The 23,710-nt window shown below is 31.9% G+C and overlaps 1 protein-coding gene across 1 annotated transcript; it reads right to left on the bottom strand.

Annotated features, from left to right (window-relative positions):
• Window positions 1–9,066: 9,066 nt before the first annotated feature.
• LOC129233091 (sorting nexin-21-like) lies at window positions 9,067–23,480 on the bottom strand. Its single transcript, XM_054867157.1, has 3 exons — window positions 23,333–23,480; window positions 11,043–11,161; window positions 9,067–9,856 (listed from the first exon to the last, which is right to left on the bottom strand). The coding sequence occupies exons 1-3, from the start codon at window positions 23,478–23,480 to the stop codon at window positions 9,176–9,178; spliced, it is 948 nt and encodes a 315-aa protein (XP_054723132.1). The 3' UTR covers window positions 9,067–9,175.
• Window positions 23,481–23,710: the final 230 nt, after the last annotated feature.

The raw sequence follows: 23,710 nt of genomic DNA, 5'->3' as shown, positions 1-23,710 counted from the left end.
GCTCCTTTCATTGAAAAAGAGACACGGTGATTAAATTAAAACCGGAAGGGAGGGGGCGCGCTTTTGGCGGTCCCTTAATTTTTTCAAGCCTATGCTCGAATATGCACAGAGAGAGAGAAGATTTGGCTTCTGGTTTAGCAGGTATAGTCATATTACTAGACGTCAGTACTAGCAACATAAATAATCGTAAGGATAATATTCAATCCAAATTAGGGGGTGTCTGAAGGCTACCTTCTTGCATTTTTTCGCAATTTGAAGACATCAAAACTCAGTTTTAAACTATATTTTAAGTTGGGGGGGGGAGGAGTTCCAAGATAGCCTCTCCCGATATTTTTTTAAATTTTAATTACCCAACACAATCGTACGTTATATTTAATTATGTTCAGAAGAGGGGGTCCGGGGGCTCTCCATCGGGAATTTTCAAGACTTTTTTGAAAAACACAGTTTTAGACGATCTATGGTGATGTTAAGGGAGGAAGAGACTCGGGGTCATTGTTCTATGGTTTTTCAAAATGCAAACTTAGGCACGCATTCCCAATTGTGAATTATTTGTGATTGTGACATGTAAAGGGGGGTCCGGGGGCTCTCCGCCGGGAAAAATTTGGAAATTGTAGTTCAAAAAATTCAGTTTTCGACGATCTATGGTGATATTAAGAGAAAGAAAGATGCGCCCCCCCCCCTCCCAAATTTTTTTAAATTTTGAAATCTTAAAAATGCAATTGTAGACTTTTTTTGTTAAAATTTAGTGCACCGCCAGTTTCTTGAAATCAAAGCTCCGAAAATGTAATTTAAGCCAACCTTCGATGGAAGGGGGGGGGTTGGAAGGGGTCGCGACCAGAAATGTTTCGTAATTGAAGCACTAAAAGCGAGATTTAAGACATTTTTCGATGATGTTGGCGAGAGAGAGAGAGAGGCATTCTCTCGAAAAACATTTTGATCCGTAGAAACCGCGATTTTAGACGATTTTTGTTAATGTTAATGGGTGAAGAGATTCGGAGTCCTCCCCTGGCAAGTTTTCAAAATTGAAATTCAATTAAAGTAATCGCAGACGATTTATTAATACTGTTAGAGGGGAAGAAGGTTTTGGAGATCTCTCCCCTGAAAAATTTTCTAAATTGAAGCCTTAACAATGAAATTTTTGAGGATCTTCGGTAATATTTGGAGGAGGACAGGGGGACTCAGGGAGTTTTTTACAAAGTACAAAAGACGAAATTTATTCGACCTTGAATGACGATGAATGGTTAATTGAGAGGGCGTTTCTCGGAGGTTACATTGGGAGCACTCTCATGGTTTTTCGAAATTGCAGTCCTAAATGGTGTAGGCCATCTTCAATAACGTTAGGCTAAAAAAGGGGTTTGAGAACATTTTTCCGGGATTTTTTTCAAAACCTAAATTTTGATAACTCGCTTCCAGGCCAGCTTTGGGGACGTAAAAAGAAGGGTTTGGAGTTCCCCACTCTTCCTTTCACTTTGGCTACGTCTCTCCTCTCTTCATTGTCAATTTTAATTACTTATAAACATATTGTGGTAATATTTTCTTACAATTTTCCTTTGCCAAACACCATTCATTGCTTGGATTTTCCAGAACAAAACTTTCAATTTCCCCTCTAATATTTTTGCTTTCTTGCAATACAAGCGTTTGTGGCCTTGGCAAAAGGACTTTTAACATTTAGAACAGATGTGGTAATTTTCTGCGATACCTTAGGTCTCTATTCCACTTCATTTTATTTTAAATATGCCACCTGCATCTCTTGATCAAGCTATGATTTACTTACGATTTTTACAATCAAAAATTTAGAACTTTTGGTGTGAGTATTCATTACAATACTTTGAATCTCTCTTTGCATTTAACTCAGGGGTGGCATTTCATCATTTTATTTGGGGGGTCGAGTTTCTTAAAATATGAATTATCTCAGTATGGAACAAAACACATACTGGCTAACAGCAAGTAAGCATGATATGGGGGGAAATTGTATAGTTAAAGAGCCCCAGAAAAGATATTTGCTGATGTGAGATATTATAATCAAAAATAGTATGTATTTTTAAACAGTATCTATGAAAGCATACGATGCACTGAGCAGCTGAAATGTGTTTCTACAAGAAGAAAGTGATGAACACTCATTAAATAGACACACTTAAAATATGAGCGTAACAATGAATGTAAAATACCAAGGCATTTTCCTGTGAAAATCATACAACCACACCACTGCACGGGCATCTCATAGCTATTGTTACACAGAGCACACAAGAACGAGATATTTAGCATATATGAGAAAATTATGTCTTTAGTTAAAATTAACCATGATTCTTCATCAGTTTTTTCCGTTCTGAAAAGACCAGTAAAGGCTTGATTCATTTCTAATAATTTAAAAAATGGAAAACAATTGCTCATGTCTGGAAATGTGTCAAGTTTTCATCAACCATTACGGAGAACCAGCAATATTGTTTTTTTTTTTTTTTGAAAATTAATTTGGGATTTACCTAAATTGAATGTGCTCATTTTTTTATCATTCCTCTCAAAAGATTTGGGGGTGCAACTGCCCTCCCCCGACCCCCCTTTTTGCCGCCCCTGATTTAACTGTTATTATTATTTTTTTTCCTCTCTATTTCAAATTTATTTAGGCGACCCATACATTTTTCTCCACTTAGCAATGATTTTCAGGACAATATTTTTCATCAAAAAAAAAAAAAAAAAACATATGGGAATGTTTCGACGAACCCTATCCTATGGGCTGTTCTAATGAAGCTGTCCTACTTGTTTATGTTTTTATTTTTTTTATTTTTTTAAACTGAAGAATCATGAAGCATAGTTTTGTATAACCAGGGTCACCGAGAGACAAAGCATGCACCATGTCGCCTTTCCTCCCTCCTTTGAGCCGAGCCCATAGTTTCCGACTAGGCAGACATGCCCATTCTGTGGCCTAGTGAAGAGTGTACTGTACTGAATACCTTTTTTCTTTTGCTTTAATAAAAATGTTTGAAGCGTACATTTCCGATACTCTTAATAAAAGAGAATCATGGATGTTCCTAAGTTGTATTTTAAAATTACATTTTGTATTCAAATTTCACAGAAAAAACTTTTTGTCACCATTATTTCAATTGTTCATTTATAATTACTAATTTAATTTTCCAAAACAACGAAGAGTTTCTCTTTCTCCTCGTTCGTTTTCATCGCTAAAATGAAATTGGTGGCTCCACTTCTGAAAAACTGGGGGGGTGTAGCACCCCTCCCCCCTCTTGGCGACGGCCCTGAAGAGTACGCGAAAAAAGGATCATTAATGCATCTATTTCTTGTTCAATAAGTTTAAGTATTTTTTCTTTCCAAAATTCAAAAATTTCATGTTCTAAAGAAAAAAAATTTGGAAAAAAAAAAATCCCCCCCAAAAATTTTGATGGCGCAACTTGTGCCATAATCCCCCCCTGTGGGCACCCCTGAAGTTTAATGCTAGTAACCAGAGAAATAGTCACATCTGTGGACAGAAAAGAAAGTGCCAATAAATTCTTCCAGGTCGCAACACCAAACTGTATTGGTTGAAGGATCAACTCTCAAGAAGCCATTTTGTTTAGAGGGACAGAAACAGAAGCTCGCTTTGAGATTTCTGTGACTTTATTTAAAGTTTTTGTCCTTGATTTATAAAAAGTAAAGATCAACTCATCACATCTGTGGCTCATAACTAGGTAAGATAATACAATAATTATATGAATTGATATTAAATGTACAATATTCGTTTTCCAACTTTCAAGTAAAAATTTCAAAAGCACATGTTCTTAAATGTAGAAAATTGTTGCTTTTATCACATCTGTGAACACAGTTTGTCCATGGATGTGGCACTAACAAAGTAATTTAAAAGACTTAAAATATTTGCTCGCTGATCTGAGCAGTATAAGAGCATTATTATTTTTCTCCTAATATGTTAAATACTTATTTTTTAAAATATCAGCAACAAAATTCCTGCTTTTTCTGAGAATGACCCTTTAAAACAAGTTTGAAATTGAGCTGTGTAAACCTTAATATATGTGACAAATAAGAACAAAAATTGAAGAATTAAATCAAAAGAAATATTTATATTGATCTGTAATTAAATATTTTTTAAGATGTACTATTTGCAATTTGCTAATGAAAGTAAATACACCAATATTGAGATTCTTCGTATGAAATGTAACAAAATATAACAGAAAATAAATTTTCTGTTATATTTTGAATGTTGAATTTAAGTGCCTAACCTTTCACTAGGGCAGACACTTAAATTCAGCATGATGATACATTTTTTGTCAGTATATCTTGCTTAATACACAAACTATACCAATACAACTATTGTACTAAGAGAAACAATTGTATTCAATATCTTATTTATAGTTAACAACATGGTATCAAAAAGGGAGGCTATCCCAATACAACAGTAGTACCAGCATCGTAACGAAACGATTTACATGATTACCTAATAACAAGATAGATTAAAATTATCCATACACTTTTTCATAGTTGAAGAAACTAGAAAGTACATATTATTGCTTTACATTAATCAACATTTTAATTTCCTTTCTACTTCCTTTATTCCTAATTATTTGTATCATCTTTGTCAGATCAGTACCTGTTATCATAAAAGATATATCACTTGAGACATAAGAAAATAGAAAACATGCCCTATCTTCATATCACAGATCCAAATAAATTCATAAATTATGTACATTGTTATAATTTTTTATTATTATATACATATCTTTATTTCTGTTTAAGTCAAGGGAATATTTTATGCATTTAACATTTTCTTTTACTTTAAAAACTTTTTTTAAAAACTCAATGCAAAATGCTATGTTGTTAAAAAACATAGTTAAATTCCAATAAAAAATTCTCACTCTCATGAATGATTTGAATTAAGGATATGGGGTTTTTTCTGTAAGTTAAAGGCAATATATTTGTTTACACTAATAAAGCTTACACTGCTTATGCAATAAACTTATAGGTTAAAATATATCTATCAAAACTATGCATGAAAAAATTAACCTTGAACAATGTATTTTGAATTTTTTTAATATAATGTATAGTTAAAAAAAAAGTCTGTTGGGTATTTCTCCACTACATTGAATTGTAAATGATTTGAACATACAACCTATAATTTTGCTTGAATTGTGCATCGTTAAAAAGTGCAAAACAAGTTCTAAGTTATAAATAAGTCCTACAATCTACGGATAAATTGCATATATACATGTTATAACCTAAGAAAAAAGCTTTTATAATTAGCCTTACTTCCACCCCTAAAGCCATTGGTTCCAAAATCATATTGGCACCTGTACCCTCTGAGACCTAAGAACTCACTAAATCTCTGCATTACTTCTTATGATACAGCTGTCACTTGTAACAAAGAAAACCTTTGAAAGCTCCAGACCAGAAGGAATTGGCACCTAGGGGGCTTATCAGCACCAATTCACATGGTGTACGCATATATACCAAATTTGTTTCAATTTCATGCTATACTTTTTGAGCTCGAGTGACCACAAAAAATGGTCCACTCAGGCATACATACAATTTCCAAAAATGTTCAAAATGAATTTAGCAACCTCAAAACTAATTAATCTGGGGACAGTCGGAATTTTCCACAAATCCATTACTTTCTTCTATAGATTAGAAATACAAGAAAGAAAAAAGTGCTGATTGAAAGTTATTACCCATTATTATAAAACATCATAGTTGCAATGGAAAAGGGGTATTCAAACACGAAATTATTTATTTTTAAAAAACGATTATCATTCACATGTACTACAAAAAATGTTTTTCTAAGTGTAGTTACTTTTGAAACCTCCTGGTGGCAGGGTGTTGCCCACCTAATGTTTAACTCCATCAACCTTTTCTAAAATGCTTAGGCTACTGCTTGAAGGACTAAATACAATTGATATAACTTCATAAATACGAATAATATTATAAAAGTGGAAATAAAAGCTCACTTTTTTCATCAGTAAAGTATGAGATTTCTTGCTTTTTTGTTAAGTTAGAATTTTGAATACATAACATTTGAATTCATTGATTTAATCCACGGCAAATTCATTTTATTCAACAAAGGTATACATTAAATACATTTACTCAATGAGGTAGTGAAATAACATTAAAGATAGGTTCGGAAACAGTAAATAAAGGTATTTAAAAAATGTACCAACCAATCCTACAAAAATCTTTCTAAGAATGAAATAAAAAATAGTATTTTCTCATTTCAAACAAAGTAAATAACACTTGTAAAAGTGCACACTTATAATGAACATTCTCTGACTTTCTAAAAATATATAAATAAATTCTACACAATATCATTATACATATATATAACATTTGAACTTGTATAGCCTAATAAAATTATGAAGTTCAATATATTTTAACATACTGTATGATATTTTAATACAAGATTTTTAATGAGTATCTTAAACATTGGTATATGCTCTTCATTCAAGATGAATTATTATCACAAATGGTAAAATTAAACAAAGGTAAATAAATAAAAAAAATAGTTTATCTTAAAATCCTTTCAGATCTGGATTTTTATTTTGATGCTAAATATTTCTTATACCAAATTGGCTAAGAATATAATAACTCTGAAATGATAGTTTGATTGACTAGAAACAACATTAATATTGAAGAATTTCATTTGGAATGTGTTAGCGTCCTAACAAATAGCAATTGTTTTCTTCTATAAAAGGTAGTAGCTCAGTGAATTTTGGCTAAAATCACTCAAAAACAAATATCTTTTAGCAAGAAAAACATTTGATAGATAAAAATGAAAGGAATAAAAAGAAGAAAACCAAGCAGTAATCGAAAGAGCCGAGTGAATTTTTTTTTTTTTTTAACACACTGCTCATTTAAAATGTGCATGATGCTGATTTTTACTGTAGCCAAAGAAGACCCATGCAAAATTGTGCTTCTTTTTATATTTAAATGAGTTTATATGGCAGACAAGATCAGAGAGTTGTTTCACCCTGAGTAGTGCTAAAATCACAAACCCTTTGTGGGGTGAAAACTCTAGAATAATTATCTCAGAGATTTAGCTGATGACGTTTTTGACCAGCCATTTTCGAAAAATCAAAGTAATATCATGACAAAGGAACCTTTATTTAATTCAAAACTAATAGAATGCACAAAGCAAGGAACAAAATTACTGAAACCCAGATCAGCAATGAAACCATGTGTGACTGATTCATAGAACATAGGTTGCCATAGCTATGAATAAATATCAGGTTTGGGTTGACATTTAATGTATTATTCTACATAAAGATGGAAATTTATCGACCAATGTGGTAATTCGAAAGAACAGCTAAAATCTGGTTATTGAAGAGCTCATTGCATCACAGAGAAGCCTATTTCTGTCATCAAGTTTTTCAAAACCAGTTTCCACTTCTGAAAGGACTCATTTTTAGTAGTGCAGTTTGTAAAACAGTAGCAGAAAAAGTAGATTTTATCTTCCTTGGACAGGCAGAAAATAGAGTTAAATGCAAAAAAGTTAAGTTTCTGTGTATAAAGAATGTTAGACGTATAAACCTAAAGGACTTGGTGTTTGGATAGGGAAAAACAATCATTGGAATATTACCTTATCTTACACTGCATTGAAAAGATGAATGACAGTAATATATAACAGTAATAATATTTGTAAAAAAAATTTAATGAACTAGAATTATAAGATGAACTTTAAAAAACCTAACTTTTAACCCTCAATAGCATGCCATTTAGTAATGATTGATTAAAGAATATAGTAGAAATTAACACATTTTGAAGATAATTTGTCTTTTAAAAAAATTTGTCTTTTTTCTAAAATTATAAGATAGACATTTATTCTCACAAACAAATGGAACATTCTCTTTTGATGTTATGCTTATCAAGTAAATTTTGTGTTATCAGATATGTACATACTTTGTAGAAATAAATATTTATCTAAAATTTTCAAAAAAAGAACTCCCACTTCAATTTTAAAAATTCCGCTTAAAATTTTAGTCAGAGTGTAAGATCCCACCATACTTTTTTCCCTAGTATGAACCCTATACTATTTAATTATATATATATATATATATATATATATATATATATATATATATATATATATATTTTAGTAAGTTCTTCATCTATGTAACAAAAAAAAAGGATATTTGAGGTAGTGAAAAGCAAAAGGATGCAAGTGGCAAAATTAAAAATTTGGAGATAACTAGTACAAATGGTAGGTGAACCCCTTCTCTGTCGTGGGGCAAGAGATAGTACTAGTAGCCCTGGTAGGTGCTGCTGTATAACATGATTTAGAAAAAAAATTCAATGAAAGCCTACCTAGGACGTAATCTTTATACATGATTTACTCAAAACTTGAGAATGTCCACTCACTGTCTCATTTGTGGAATGCTAAAAAGCATAGGGCTTGTGTAACTGCACTAGTCGCTCATGCCTACAGCTGAGAGCTAATTATGGGCAGATAAAAATGTAAAATCAGGAATCTTATTATTGTTAGTATTTCCATTAAAAAATTTGCTATGCCTTTTCCTGTAAAATAACTTATTTTACAATGATGCTTTTACATCCCTCAGAAAACATGGAAGTACATTATTTTCAGTTATTCTTATTTGTATAATTTTCATTTCATCTTTCTTTTGCATAAGAATAACATTTCAAGTATTGAAAACCAATTTTTGAAATAGGAAAACCCAATTGCTACATTAATTTTTAAACTATTACATACAATTAACATTTGTATTCCATTTGGCAATATAATAGAACCTGAATTGAACATATTTTAAATAATTGCATACTGTCAAATGCACTTTTGTGTGTTTATTAGAACAATGGTATGAGTAAAATAAACTGATAACTTAGTCTGAAAAATATTTTATATTCAGCCATTTTTATAATTAGTTAATCTTATACATAAAGGCAGATATTTACAATATTAATTTAATTCTGTCATTTATACGAGGATCAATGCTCAATCATCAAGAAAAATTAAGTAGAATTATGTATTACTAGTTATTTTCATTGGTGAACATTAGTTCTAATAACACAGAAAAGCAATTTGAATACAAATTAACATACAGTATGAGCGCTGAATTTTTGGTAAGGTTGTTAGCGTAAACATAAATAAATAAATAAAATAAACATGGAGCTTTATATATCAGTTTTTAAACACAGATAAATAATTGCAGATAAAACGAATCACCTTTCAAGCTTTTAGTGGACATTCCCGATGTAACACAAGCTCAAGAAGTGTGGGTTGTTTATCAATATTAACACCAGCATATTTCATTTCTTGCAAACGTGTTTCAAGCATTTTCTTGTCTTTTCCAACTGCCCACCATAACCTTACAGCTAAAACTAATAATGGAACCGTAAGCTCAGTTCTTTCATGATTTGCAGCAAAAGACAAAGCAATTTCAGCATATTTCTGTGCTTCAGTCACGTTATCCACTGCATTGAGACAAGCTATCAAAACACACAAAGTATAATATATAGAAAAGTGACCTTGGTCAAGTATTTTTTCTTGAACAAAATAAACATTCTCAAGCAGCACAGAGGAATCTTCAAACTGTCCAAGCTTCATCATACTGTGGGCCTCTTGAATTTCTCGGTTATAAAGAAACTCAGCCAACTCCAATGATTGCCTCAGTTCCCTGACAGAGTAGGAAAAAGCCAAAAAATGCTGGAAAGCAACACTTCTTTCTGTTATGACATCTGCTGTGAAATTCCCCAGCAGAGCCTTTTTGGGGAAAGGAAAGTCCCCCAAAAGAGTTGGATACCTTTTCTTAAAAATCTGAAATAAGTTCAAGAAGTCAGAATAACGCCTTTCTAATACGCCGGGCTGGGTTTCTAATCCAGGAGCACGTTTAATCAAAACTGTATAGCTCTAAAATGAAAGAGAAAAAAATCAGACATCTTTTTTTTTAAGCAGGAAGTTATCATACGGTATAATTCATTATTTTTTTAATGTTGATCAAAAATACTTGATAGACATTAGTATCTGTGGGGAAAAATACGTAAATACAAAAGTAATGACCAGCTCTGGACCCAGCAAAGCTGGCTCTCATCAATTCATCAATTTTTAACGTAGATTAAGAGTCATTTTAAAACTTATTTACCCCATTGGAAGTGACAGTTGCTTTAGGTAAATGGGCACCCATGTCCAAAGAGTCCTTTTTTAACAACACAATGCCAGACTGCACATTACTCGAACAACTCTAAACCGCCTACACCCTTCATGATTAGCAAATGTCAAGTTTTAAGATTTATTTTTTTTTTTAAATAATCAAAACTTGATAATATAAAAATCATGAATGTCAAAGGATTACTAACAAAAGTCATTTTTTGATAGACATGAAAATTCAAAATTTCAGTTAGCCATCAATGGCTAGTAAACACTTTTAGTTTAGTAGTAACTTTTTTATCATCAGTATTGACTTCATCCAGGATTTTTTTTTTTTTTTTGTGAACAAAAAGGCACTACAAAAAGGTACGCTGCGGAAGAGAGGCGGATTTATCATATTGCAATTGCAAGGGCACAATCATAACAGATCCAAAAGGGATACGAAAATGTGCATAATAAATATTTTACATAGCTCTGAGGTAGTCGAATAGGCTCCCAAAAAGCATAGTGACAGGCCTCCAAACCTGTAAATCCACCCCACCACTACTGTGGAAGAAGATATTGGCATATGAGGCCTAAATGTAACTTCATTATTCAAATTTATTTCTTCTCCCCCCCCCCCCCAAACCTTTTGTACATGCCCCCAAGTTTGCGCTTGCTATTTTTTGAGAGAGTGGTGCAGGAAAGTAAACATTATGGCTTTTTTTTTTGCCTGTTGGCAATAAGAAACACTATGTGAGAGCTTGGGATCATTCTTACATCACAAACTAAGTGCTGCAAAACAGAAATGACTTGTTTCAAAAATAATAATAATAATAATTATAATAGGCATATATTAGCAGGTTAGATTTTCAAAAAGTGGCCCAGTTGAGTACAATATTTTATTTAGTCACCAGGTGACGAGTGATAATTTTCAGGTCTATCAGTCAGAATATAACGAAAAAATTACCACATATTTCTTTTTTGCTTCTGTAACAGTCTTAGCAGAAACTATTTCAAATATTACTCTTTGTGATGATTTTCTAGGTGACAATTCTGAAGGAATTCCAGAGACATTGGACCATGATCCTATAATTATTGAGAAACAAAACACAAGATAAAATTATCATACATTGGAATACCACATACATCAGCATAACTTATGGAGTATTTTCTTGAATCCTAAACAATTAATGCACAATATTTTAACTTTACATGCAAGAAAAAAAATGCAAGTAAAGTTTTAAAAATTATCATTGAATTTATAAAACATTCAATAAAAAGGCAGGGGTGTATGCAGGGTTCGCCGATATATATCTCGATATATATATATATATATATATATATATATATATATATATATATATATATATATATATATATATATATTTTGAAAATATCATGATATCTTGATATTTTTGATATTTATTTTTTCAACTACGGTATTTCCAATATAAAAATTACATTAACATAGTAATATTGTTCACTTATTATTGTAAATAACCAAATAGTTATGTACTATATTTGTATGATGCATTAATATATCATTAATGTATCAAAGTAAGATACTATTCCTTTTTTTTTATTTTATATTCATAGAATTATTAGGAATTTAACAATTTTAATTCATATTAAAAGTGCTCAATTAATTATTAAACATTGGTCAGAGAAAAAGAAAATTGTCTTATGACTGTGCACCGACAAATGCTTATTTTTTATTTCTGAATTATATAACTGTGTAAAAGTGGCTAACAGAAGAAAAATGAGTAAAAACAGCTAATGCTAAATTGACTCCATTAAAATTGATAAAAATGTAAAATGAAATATTAGATATAAATAATGAAAGAAACCTTAATTTTAAGTCTATATATTGTAATAATAATATAAGAAAATAAAGAGTGATTTTGTGATGCATTTACTAAGTTGAAGACTTTAGTTTGTGCTGATTGAAAATATCGGATATATATCAAAATATCGGATACTTTCGATATTTTCCAAAATATCATGATACTTTCAAACCCTGGGTGTATGTGATCCAAAAATGTTGGGTTTTCATTTACAATAACATTTTGACTGACAACACATTCAATCTGAAAAATTATTTAAAAAAAACTTTCTAATCCCCCCCTCCCCCCAATGATTTCGGTACTTATATTTGAAGAGTTTTTAAAGGAAGGGGGAGGGAAGGGTCAAGCTTCATCAGGGTTTTGGAAATGTCTTCAGAAAATTTTACTTACATCCACTATCACCTCTCAAAAAAGGCAATATGTAAAAAAAAAAATCATAAAACATTACTGGACCAGATTGCATCAGACATAAAGATTTTTTCCCCTTTGGTCCGAAAGAAATTATTTTGCAGTTTTGAGTGCCATCAAATATAGTTTAGGAGCTTTAAACCCAATTTTATTAGGAGTCGGCTTTAAGGCTTTTAAAATCAGTAATGTTCCCAACATTTTTTCTGAGGGTATACTCCCAGTAATCCATTACGCACAATATGTGTAAGCATTCATTAACATAATATGTCATAATATGAAATTTTTTCGAGCTTAAAGGTTTACGCTATATGTTTAAAAAATAATTGAGAGTATATGGAATACACGGAATATACCCTATGGAAACACCACTGTTTAAAATACTCTATTAATACAGTATGAAATCCAAAATTTGAAGTGTTCAGGCAGGGCATATCCAAATTTTTCTGAGTCTCTGAACATTGCTATTAAATTTAGATTCCTACTTCAATTTATATGTGACATAGGGGAGTGAATTGTGGATTGAGTATTCTCCCAACCTTACTCAAAAAAGAAATGTAATATTGAATATAAAGTAAGGAGAAATTAAAACCATGAAAAATATAAAAATATTTCTTACTATTAAAATTAGTGAAAAAAGAAGAAAATGAAAAACTCATTTGCTTTCTTTAAGCAGTCGATCTTCAAAGGCTGATAATAAGTTATCTTTACTTGTGTGACTGAGAAGCAGTGAAAAACAAGTACAAATTTGTTTCTTTCTCTTCCTCTAAACCAATAATTTATGATCATGAAAAGAATATTTAAATCGTGAATGCTGCTTGAAAGGAATGATTTTTCAGAAATGAATGAGTACAGACTCTGAAGAATTATAGTTTCCTTTATAAACTCTGGAGATCTTTATAATTTTTTGATGGGAAAATACATTTAAATGCAAAAAAAAAAAAAACAGTAATATAATAATGATTAAAAAAAAACGTCCAAACTTTTTGAACTTTTGAATTTGATATGTCTGAATTTGGGACATTTTACTGTACGCAATTCAGTCTTGAAGTCACTGGGCCTCTTATCTTTGACTCATAAAATCTAAACTGCTTTTAAATATTCATTAATTAGTACCAATTCTTTTTCAGAGTTCCTCGTACAAAACTATGAGCTTTTTACATTTAACAAATGGCTCTGCACAAAGTAGTTTATGAATTTTACTCCTGACAACTTTACCAAGGCAAAATTTTAATGGGCTGGTAGAAGGCTTATGGCGGATATTGCCACAGCCTAGTTGATATAGGATTAAAAAAAACTTATAGCCTCAGGTTCAAGGTTGAACAGCTGAGGCAAAATCCCCAGGCCAGGTCTTGGAGAGGGTCCAATAGCCCGAATAAAGGGGTGAAATTTCTGAGTAAGGGTTGATCAGTGGGCTTACATAATCTGTGTTTTAACCCAGGGCCAGTCAAGTTTTCAGTGTTCCTGCTTACATAGCTGCAAACAAAAAAGGATGAAAAGAATGGTGACTATTCTGCCATGGGCAGGTAAAGGGCAGGAAATGCAAATTTTTCAGTTTTCATTTTTTTTTTTTTTGTATTTTTGTCATCTGTTATACGTTAGCTATTATTGTATTCATGTAACCTTATTTGGTTTCCGCTGAAAAAATGTAATCTAAGATATCTAATTTTAACATTTCCCTATTGCTAATATTATATTGAATCCAATGCACATTTCTTCAAATATCTCGAAAACTCATTGCTGCTGATACTGCCGTTTACCTGGGCACGGCAGTATTCAGGAATGAATTCAGCGACAAAAGTTTGAGTGTAAAAGGGATTTTTAAAACATAAGTGGGGATTTCTTCAATTGTACAGATGGGCAATTCCATTGTGACGGGTGTGACATTCAGATACTATTTTTACTGGATAAACCAACATTTTGAGCACTAAATCAGTTAACAAATACTAACAAAGTATTTTAATCATGTTCAACTATGCATTTGCTTGAATAATTGAGTTGAAGCAAAACTACAGAACTTTTCAATGTTTTTAAAGAAATTTTTAAAATCTTGTGACGTTTGCGAGACATGAGTTTTCACCTGCACTCTTATTTCAAGAAATTCCTGTGAATATTTTAATGTTTCATGACAATAGCATTTTTTTTTCTAATAAAAGACATTCAAATGAAACTTAATACATGATATTTATGATAAATTTAATTTTTTTTTACAAGACAGGATTTTTTTTTTTTTTTTTTTTTTTTTGTGTTGTGACGGGTGTGACGCTGTACAAATTTGCTACTTGGATAGGCAATTTCTAAAATAATAGAGATCAACACAGATGACATACGTGAAATACACCGCCAGCTCAGTAATTTCCAGCCGAGGACTGCAGTTTCGTGCTTATTAGCACTCTTGGCTTCCTTAAAAGGTTTTCCATCTCCAGCTCAGTCACTTTCCTATGTCGGGCTGATGAGTGCTAATAAGCACGAAACTGCAGTCCTCGGCTGGAAATGACTGAGCTGGCGGTGTATTTCACGTATTTCTGCTTTAGCCCTGGCTAATGGGCGGTAATTTACTGAATATACAGATGACATACTTAACAATAGTGAATAAAAGTTACATTTCATAAGAAAAAAAGCTAGTACTGGGTGTACATTTAGTTTAGCACTGCTTTTATGGCCGCTAACAAAATTCAGGCAAGTATAGCTTTTTTTTGGTAATTACAAACAATTCCTTCTTTTAAATATCACCAAAGGGAAAACAACAGAGTCATCCATTAGCTTACATATCTTTACTTATTTTTTCTTTTTAAAGTTAATGAGTAAAAGAGAAACATAATACTAATAATGAAGTGCTTTGTACTACATTTCCACAAGTGGTTAGTGAAATGTAAAATAAAAGTTATATCAAGTATATAATCTGACTGGGAGTAAGATATAGCATTTGAGTTGCAGTGATAGCTATGTTTTAAAATGTAAACTTTGCAGTCTGTTCAGCTTGAACATTATCAGAGCTGCTTTCCCAAAAGTTGTCACTTCTCTGGACTTCATTTTTTCATTAATTCTAACTTGCAGATGATATTCACTCAGACTACAGTGTTTGCTCCAATATACAGATCAATTCTTGTCATCTTCACTGCACAATTCAATAAATGAAAAGCAGTTTGATTTGACAACTCAATTTGACAATGTTGACTGCATTTAGCCCCCCACAAATACGACTACTGTTTCGTTCTATACAAAATGGTAAAAATATTCTGATCTGATGTCAGTTGAAATTCCCCTGTCCACTCCCCCCCCCCTTAAAAAACACTAGTTTGATAGTTATACATCATTTTTGATTAAGCTCTATAGCAATCAGAACATTTTTTCACTTTTCATAGTTAAGACAGTTCCATTTTCAGATCAGGTATGCTAACATTTTAAAATGTCCCATGGAGCATATTCGTCATGATGCAGTAACTTACTTCCATTAGGGAGCAAATTGTATTATCTTTTAACCATGCAGAACAATTTGTAAATATGATAATTGGTAAATGAAACTTTAAATTGCATCCTGAGAACCTGTGCCATAATTTTGGGCAAAATTTACTTGTTGTATAATGTTAGTTTCTCTGATATTACATTTTATCTTATGAAAACAAATTTGATTGAGCCATTTTCACAAAGCAGAGTAGTTACGGAAATGTGCAACTGATTATTTACTTCATTTAAAGCTAATTTACTCCTTTGAAATGTTTCAAGAATTTAATAACAGTAACTCACTTAATAACCAAAAAATTATTGAAATACAAATAATTCAAATCTGTCATGTAATAAGATTTTCAGATTTTTTTTAAACTACAATGCTACTTTGTTAAGAAATAAAATGGTTTAATCTTCTATTTCATTTAGAAAGTTTTTAAAAGCTATTTTAAACGCTGCTCCACCTGTCCCAATGATTTTGTCAAACTCGTCACAAAGGTTTGTCACACCCGTCACACCAAATTTTCCCAGAGAATAAATATTTTATCAAATTTAAACATTGTACTTCTATTCAGACTTGCCAACATTAGAACTTTGGAATGTTTCATGTTTTTCTATGGAAGAATGCATTTGCTATGGTAACTTAAGCATCTTTTTTGTGACAGGTATGACAGCAAGACCTTATAACTTTATTCATACTAAAAATCCTGTTAAATATTTTGTTATGAAAAATTAAGTGTTCCAAAGGATAGACAAATGTCACAAATAGTAATATACAGACACACATACAAAATTCTCCTGCTTTAAATAGTACTCCTAGATGAATGAAAATACTATGTTTTTCCTTAGTTTGTTTCTATTATGTTAACTTTAGGCTCAAAAAAAAAAGGTAACTTTTGAAAATTTTCTGCATAATTTAATAAACTTCATGTTATTAGCTTTAATTTTATGTATTACTTGTAGCAATAAAACATTTTTTTTAATTTCATCCCTCATATCCACTTTTTCGTGATTTCGTTGCCCACATCTGAAATTTGGTGTTTGGAAATCTGGTTACCATTTCAACTGTTTCAAGCCAAAAAAAAATTTAGTTTTAAAAGAGGAATACATAAGTGTATTTTCTTTTATTAAGTAATAATAAACATTCCAAGCATTTGGAAGTTCGGAGAAAATCCAGAACGTTTAACCGTATTTTTTGTGAAATAAAAGTTGTAATAAGAAAGAAAATTAACAAGCTTCAATAATAATCTGATTTCTGCATTTTTCATGCTTGCCTATGAAGAGGTTTTGAAAATCATATGACTGGAAAAGCCCTTTGTTGGAAATATTTCATTGCTTTGATGAAAATTTGGGAAATATTTATTTCATTCGCGAATTCGGGCAGGTTTGCTATTTTCTCTACTTCTTCAAAAACTCCTCAGGATGTATTATTGTGATGATGTAATAAAATTATTACTGGGCAATTCCATTGTGACGGATGTGACGTTGAGACGCTATTTTTGAGAGTTGTATCTGAGTTTTACCCAGTTAATAACTTAGTAAACACCAACAAAGTTTTAAATGATGTTAACCTATGCATTTGCTTAAATAATTAAGCTAAAATGAAACTGTGGAAGTTTTCAATTTTTTTAAAAAAAATATTTTACATTTTGTGACGGGTGTGACGTTTTTGGGACATGAGTTTTCACTTACCTTTGCATTTGTACAATTTCCTGTGAATTTTTTAATGTTTCATTTCTGTAGCATTTTTTTTCTATTGAATGAGATTCAGATGAAACTTAAAACACAAGATTTATAGCACAATTAAATTTTTTTACCTTGTAGGATTTTTTTTTCTGGCATGACGGGTGTGACAGTGTGCCAAGTTGTGAATTTGAGAAGCAAATTTTTGAAGAACAGTGATCAGTACAACTATTAAACTGAACATATACTTACATTTTATTGGAAATAACACCTATATAAACATACATACAACTGTTTTAGAACTTTCAGTAGCCTGTACTTGTTACAAGGGCTTGTGGAGCAACTTTTTAAAGAAGAGTACAGACAAACAGAAGAGTACATACAAATAGTGAGCTTGACGATAGTAAATATATACTTACATTTTATAAGAAATTAAATCCTGTACCTATATTTACCATTGTTTTAGAACTTATAATGGCCTCTACTTGTTACAAGGGCTGGTTGAACAACTTTTTTAATAATTACCGATATTTTTTCAGATGAAATATCTTCTTTTTCTGGCCAAATCTAATGGGGTCCACTAGCCTGCATATATTTTAAACTTACTTCTTCTTTTGTGATGTTAATGTCCAAAACAGTAGCATAATAAAATTTATTTATGCAGTGCTTCGTACTGGTGCCTGTAGTGGTAAGTGAAACCAAAACAAAATCACCAATTGTAAGCTCAGGTAGTTGTAGGATCCTGCTAGGAGGAAGACCTACTGTTTGAGTTGAAGTGACAGCTACTTTTTTCAATGTAGACTTAGCCGTTTTTCCAATTAAAAGATTTGTAGAATCGCACACCTGAAGGTGGTGAAACGATTTTATGCCTTCCATTGCGATAGATTTATCCCATCTTGATGACAACATTGCCTTTGACTGTAGTATTTCATGAGCTGTGACATAAAAAGATGTAATATTGAAGAAAAACAGCTTCTATTGTAGGAAAGAAACTTCGATCTCTTCACCATAAGAATCACAAAAGAACTCTCACAAAGAGATAGAGTTACATGAGATAAAGTTAGTTTAAAAATGTAAACCACATTTAATTCTATGGCACAGCTATGTCTATATAAAATTAATCTTATAATTTGTATTTATGAGAAAATTTATGAAGAATGAAAGAATAAATAATTACAATTCTTGCCAAATTCAAATGTTTTGAATTTCAGGATTTATTACTATTTTTTAATCTTTTAATTTTTTGTGAAACAGAAGTCTGTAAACTGTTCTATTAAATTTAGGAATTATTTTGAAATTTAGAAAGTGTTTCAAGTGTTGTCACACCCGTCACAATGATTTTGTCACACCCGTCATGCCAAAATTTTCATATTAATTTTTTTTTAATCAAAATTTTTTTGTGTCATACTTAATCAGATGCACAATAATTAGACTTTTATGAAATTTCATGCTTTTCATGGAATACTGCATTTGCTATGCTATATTAAGCATCTTTTCTGTGACGGGTGTGACAGACAGACCTTATAAGTATATTTGTATTACAAATGTTCTTTAATGTATTTTTAGCAAATATTAAGCACTTTAAAAGATAGTCAAAGGTCAGAAATGACAATAAATGTACACAAAATAAAAATGCTACTGTTTGAAGTACTGTTTCAGAGAGAATGAAAATACCCTATTTTTTCAAACTGAAAGTTTTTTATGTTGCACTAACTTTAAGCCCCAAAAAATGAAAAACAGTAATTATAATGAAAATATTCTTTATAGTTTCATAATCCTCATATTATTACCTTTAATTTGACATATTATTTATTGCAAAAGGACAATTTTGAAATTTTTACCCTCATGTCCACTTTTTCGTGGAAATGCCCTACTTTCAAAACGATATTTTTGCATGTCCTACTTCATAAGAATATTATTCAAAAAGATTATTATTGAGAATTTTACACCTTTAGGAGAAACTTTCAGTGTGCACAGAATTTTTTAATTAAGGCATAATAAAACAAATTGAGCAATTGTTTGTTTCTTTAAAAAAAAATAATAATGAAAGCAAATCCATTTCAATGCAGAAAGTTGAAAAAGTGTGCACAAAATAGAAAATGACCATTTAAAACAAAGAGGTTTTAAGTGGAAATAGGAAAGCAAAGAGATGACACCTTTAGTCTAATACCTAGACTTTTATCCCATTAAGATTTATAAAAATCACAAATCCTCTGCTATGCAGTCAAAAATTACGAAATAATTTTAATGTTTTTGGAATTAACAAAAGTTATAGGTTTAGCATGCATACACATCTTTTGAATACATACAAATATCAAATACATTTGTCCTATTAGGGTTGTACCATGATTTCACAAACTTTGCCATGGTTCAGTTGCATAAAGGTGAGCATCATTCACGAATTTCGAGAGGCTTTCCAGCACCTACTCTTCACAAATATTAACGTTACAGTATAATAATCATGATATTAAACAATAAAAAGAGTTCATTATAACACAAGCTAATAAACTAAGAGAAACTCAACTGATATTGAGTTATAGGAGGGGACATGGAGCAGACTGCGGCATTGAAATTTTTAGGGGGAGGGTGTTTTGAAGGGTATTTTTCTCATTTGGGGTGGCTCTCGCTGTTGGGGAGATCTCTGCAATATTGAAGGGGGGCACCCTTGAACTTGGGGGGGGGGCACCCCTGAGTCAGGCACAGAAAGTCTGGAATTGAAGGAAACTCAGCAAAGTGAACATAGGGGAAATTATTCTTATCCAGGCTCCTTATTCAGGGGATCAGGAAGGGGGGGGGGGGTCAATCCATTCTCCCCCGGGTTTAAGAAAATAATGTACAGTGAAACGTCTCTGAGCAGTCAGCCCTCTGTTCCACAAAATTTCGGCGATTGAGCGGGAGTGGCCGCTTTAAAGGGTTTTCGTTACAGTTGCAGTATAATTCATAATACACAATATAAGCAAGTCGGAACTGATGTGATATACCCCACCCTTGGCGACTTTTTCCTGTTGGCGCCAAGAAAGCGTCGCCAAGAAAACGATGTATGACGACATATGTCATACATCGTTCTTAGCGATGCTTTTTTAGCGCCAACAGGAAAAAATCAGATAAGAAAACATGATCAAAGCACTTCAGAACACAATATATATATAAAAACAACATAAAAGCACAACAAAAAGCATCACGAATATATGCTTCAAAAATGTATAGGGCCAGGGTTTTTTGTAAACATATTAAAATACAATGAAATAAATTATTGTATTAATTACAAGTCGAAATTAATGCATTAATTTTTTTTTCATCATTTCTCCGGGATACGAGCCCTCGGTCTCATAGTACTTTCGTAATGAGACCGAGGCAGGGCCGGCGAGCCGAGGTCTCATTACGAAAGTACTATGAGACCTCTGGCTCGCCAGGACCTCGCTTCGCTCGGTCCGTTATCCCTCCGACTGTTAATATACATTACAGTCGGAGTATGATCACAGTTATGTATATTACAAGAACCCCTCAAGGATTTGTAAAAACAAAGAATTTTGGAAGTGAGAGGTTTTTTTTGAATTCTAAAATAAAGAACTTACCTTTTTATATGGTATAAATATTCACACTCAGTCTAAAACAGTACATCATATGACAATGGCACGTTACAGATACACACCACGTTGGAGTTAACTTTTAATTAACCTTCAAGTTTGAAGAAACTGGCATTTTCTAATGTTTTTACTTCAAAACACAACTACTGAATTTAAACTAACACAAAATAAGCATTCCTGTATGGTATATTGCACGAAACAACACCACGTCGTAAAATCCAGAGCCCGATCATTCTGATATTTGACATGGGGCACATTTCTATTTCAGGGCCCCCACAATTTTTGAAGACACTGAGCATGAAATTCATTTTGTGCCCCCCCCCCCCCCCTCCTCCTCCATTCCGGCTTATTCTATAAAGCGAAACTATAGAATATTTTCATACTTGCGTATTAATACAACCATGCTAAATTTGGTGGTACCTCATATCACAATATAGTATGTAAAAAGCAAGAGAGATATAGTATTCGATAATTATATAAGATGTGGTTAAACTTTGCCCGTTGCAGTAAACCGCAAATATCAAACTTATCTGTGATATAACTTTTAATAGTAAATACGGAATTGTTTTGGAGTTTGCAAAGATATCAAATTTTTAAGGGGAATTTTTATCAACAAATAAGAGATTTTCCTTGTCTTGGCATTTGCAAAACTATCAATGATATCATTGTACTCTGGATTCTGAGTGAAATCATTATTTATTTTTAACTAGCATGATAAATTAAGGGGATTTCGGGCCCCCATGAAATCTAAGAGGAGGGGCCTGTGCCCCACATGCCCCTGCGGTAATCAGGCTCTGGTAAAATCCCCCTAAGAGCGGAACATATGTGCACCTACCTCCACGGACACACGTGCGAAAAGAATTAGTTCACATCTGTACTTCCCAGGTATATTCTGCAGGGTTACTAGGGCTACCAGAAAAAGTTTTATTGCCAACGTTGGCGATTTTTGAAATGAGCTAAAAATTCTATCCTCGCCAAGGGGGGGGGGGTATATCACATCTGTACCAGCAAGTCTAATACATAGAATGAAGTTTGAGATCATTCTAAAAGGGAAACAGTATATTATTTAAGTAATTGTTTTCATTTTTGAAGAAAGGATACAATTTATGACTTATCGATTTCAAAATGTTGCTTGTTGGAATTCAAAATGACAAATAAATTGCTCTAACCAATTTATTTTTCATTGCATCTCAATTTCCGATGACTTTCTTTATTATACCCAAAATCACTTCAGTTGAAAGTTTAGGTTGCTCATTATTACAAAACGTATTAGCAAATTGAATGTCAGAGGCTGAATTAGTGCCTGAAAAGTATAAAAATGTATTTGCTCAAAAGACATTAATAATAGACACAACAAACTGATTAATTAATTTAAATCAATCCCAAACTAATAGATATGATTGAAAAATGCTTATTTTTACTGATTTTAATCAGTAAAAATAAGCGCTTTTCAAGATCAAAATATTTTGTTAGCCAGAAAATATTTCTCTCAGTCGGCAGTGTAATTATTAAAGCTCTCCATTGCTGTTACGTGCTGGAAAGAATTCAAAATCGTACCCTATTAATTCTCTCGCCAATTTTCCACGTTCCTATTTATCTTCATTTCAATATCCTACGTTGTTCGAGATTTATAAAATGATCTCCGACAGCATTGTTTGCAACTCAGATTATACATACAGACTAACCAACTAATAAAATAAACATGTGTGCCATTTTTACTCCAAAATTATCAGAATTCGTGAAAGGCCAATAAAAATTCTCCTCTTTGAACTGAAAAGCTTCAGATTAGAAACAGAAAATGAATAGATTTTCCTGAAAAATAGTATTGAAGCATCCACTCGACGGCCGTTGTTTAGGGTGTTTTTAACATTAAGTCTATGGGCTAAAAAATTCGTGCCGTAAAAAAGTGGCCGTTGAGAGAGAGGGGGTGGCCGCTTAAGACTGGTGGCAGCTCGGAGAGGTTTCACTGTATCTGCCTTAAGTTGGGTGTGATTTTTGCTGTTTTTAATTTATATTGCCTTTCCCAGGAAAAATCGTGGTTCAAATCGTAGACAAAAAAAAAAAGTTAAAAATGTAACCAAAAAGCAAAAACAAAAGCCATGAAAAAATTGTTAATGCACAAAGCGTTCGAATTTGCAGTGCTGAACAAAAATCTAACTTAATGGGTGTTAAAAACAGAGTTCGTTCATATTTTGTACCTTTTGCAAAAACACAACTTTTATGTCTATTAATTATTGTGTACAAAATAAGGGACTTGAAGGATTTTGAAACTTAAAATATACTGAACTTACGAAATTTATCAACAGACGATCCTGCATTTTCCCCATCGTTGAACGTTAATTTACCGCCAACGATTTCAGACAAACCTGAATCATCAAAGTCATCATCTAAAGACGAAGCTTTCTCCTCATCATTATTTGCTAATAAACGACCAAGCATTTTAAGTAAACACGAAACACACTGAATTAATTGATTTCACAGATATAGTCAAGATTAAAGATCGTATTTAGCATTAGAGCTCTTAAAGAAACGTCTATTTAAAACAAAACATTACACAACACAAAATGTCACATTTTCCCAGATAAAAAGAGAATGATTCAAACAGCATAAGCTTTTTTAAAAAAACCAAAATAAAGTTCAAGATCAACAAGGAATCACAAGAAAATAAC

This window comes from Uloborus diversus, chromosome 1, assembly GCF_026930045.1.
Source record: "Uloborus diversus isolate 005 chromosome 1, Udiv.v.3.1, whole genome shotgun sequence".
In the NCBI taxonomy this organism is placed as follows: Eukaryota; Metazoa; Arthropoda; class Arachnida; order Araneae; family Uloboridae; genus Uloborus; species Uloborus diversus.
Note: the sequence above shows the minus strand (reverse complement) of the source record. Positions and strands in the feature narration are given on the sequence as shown.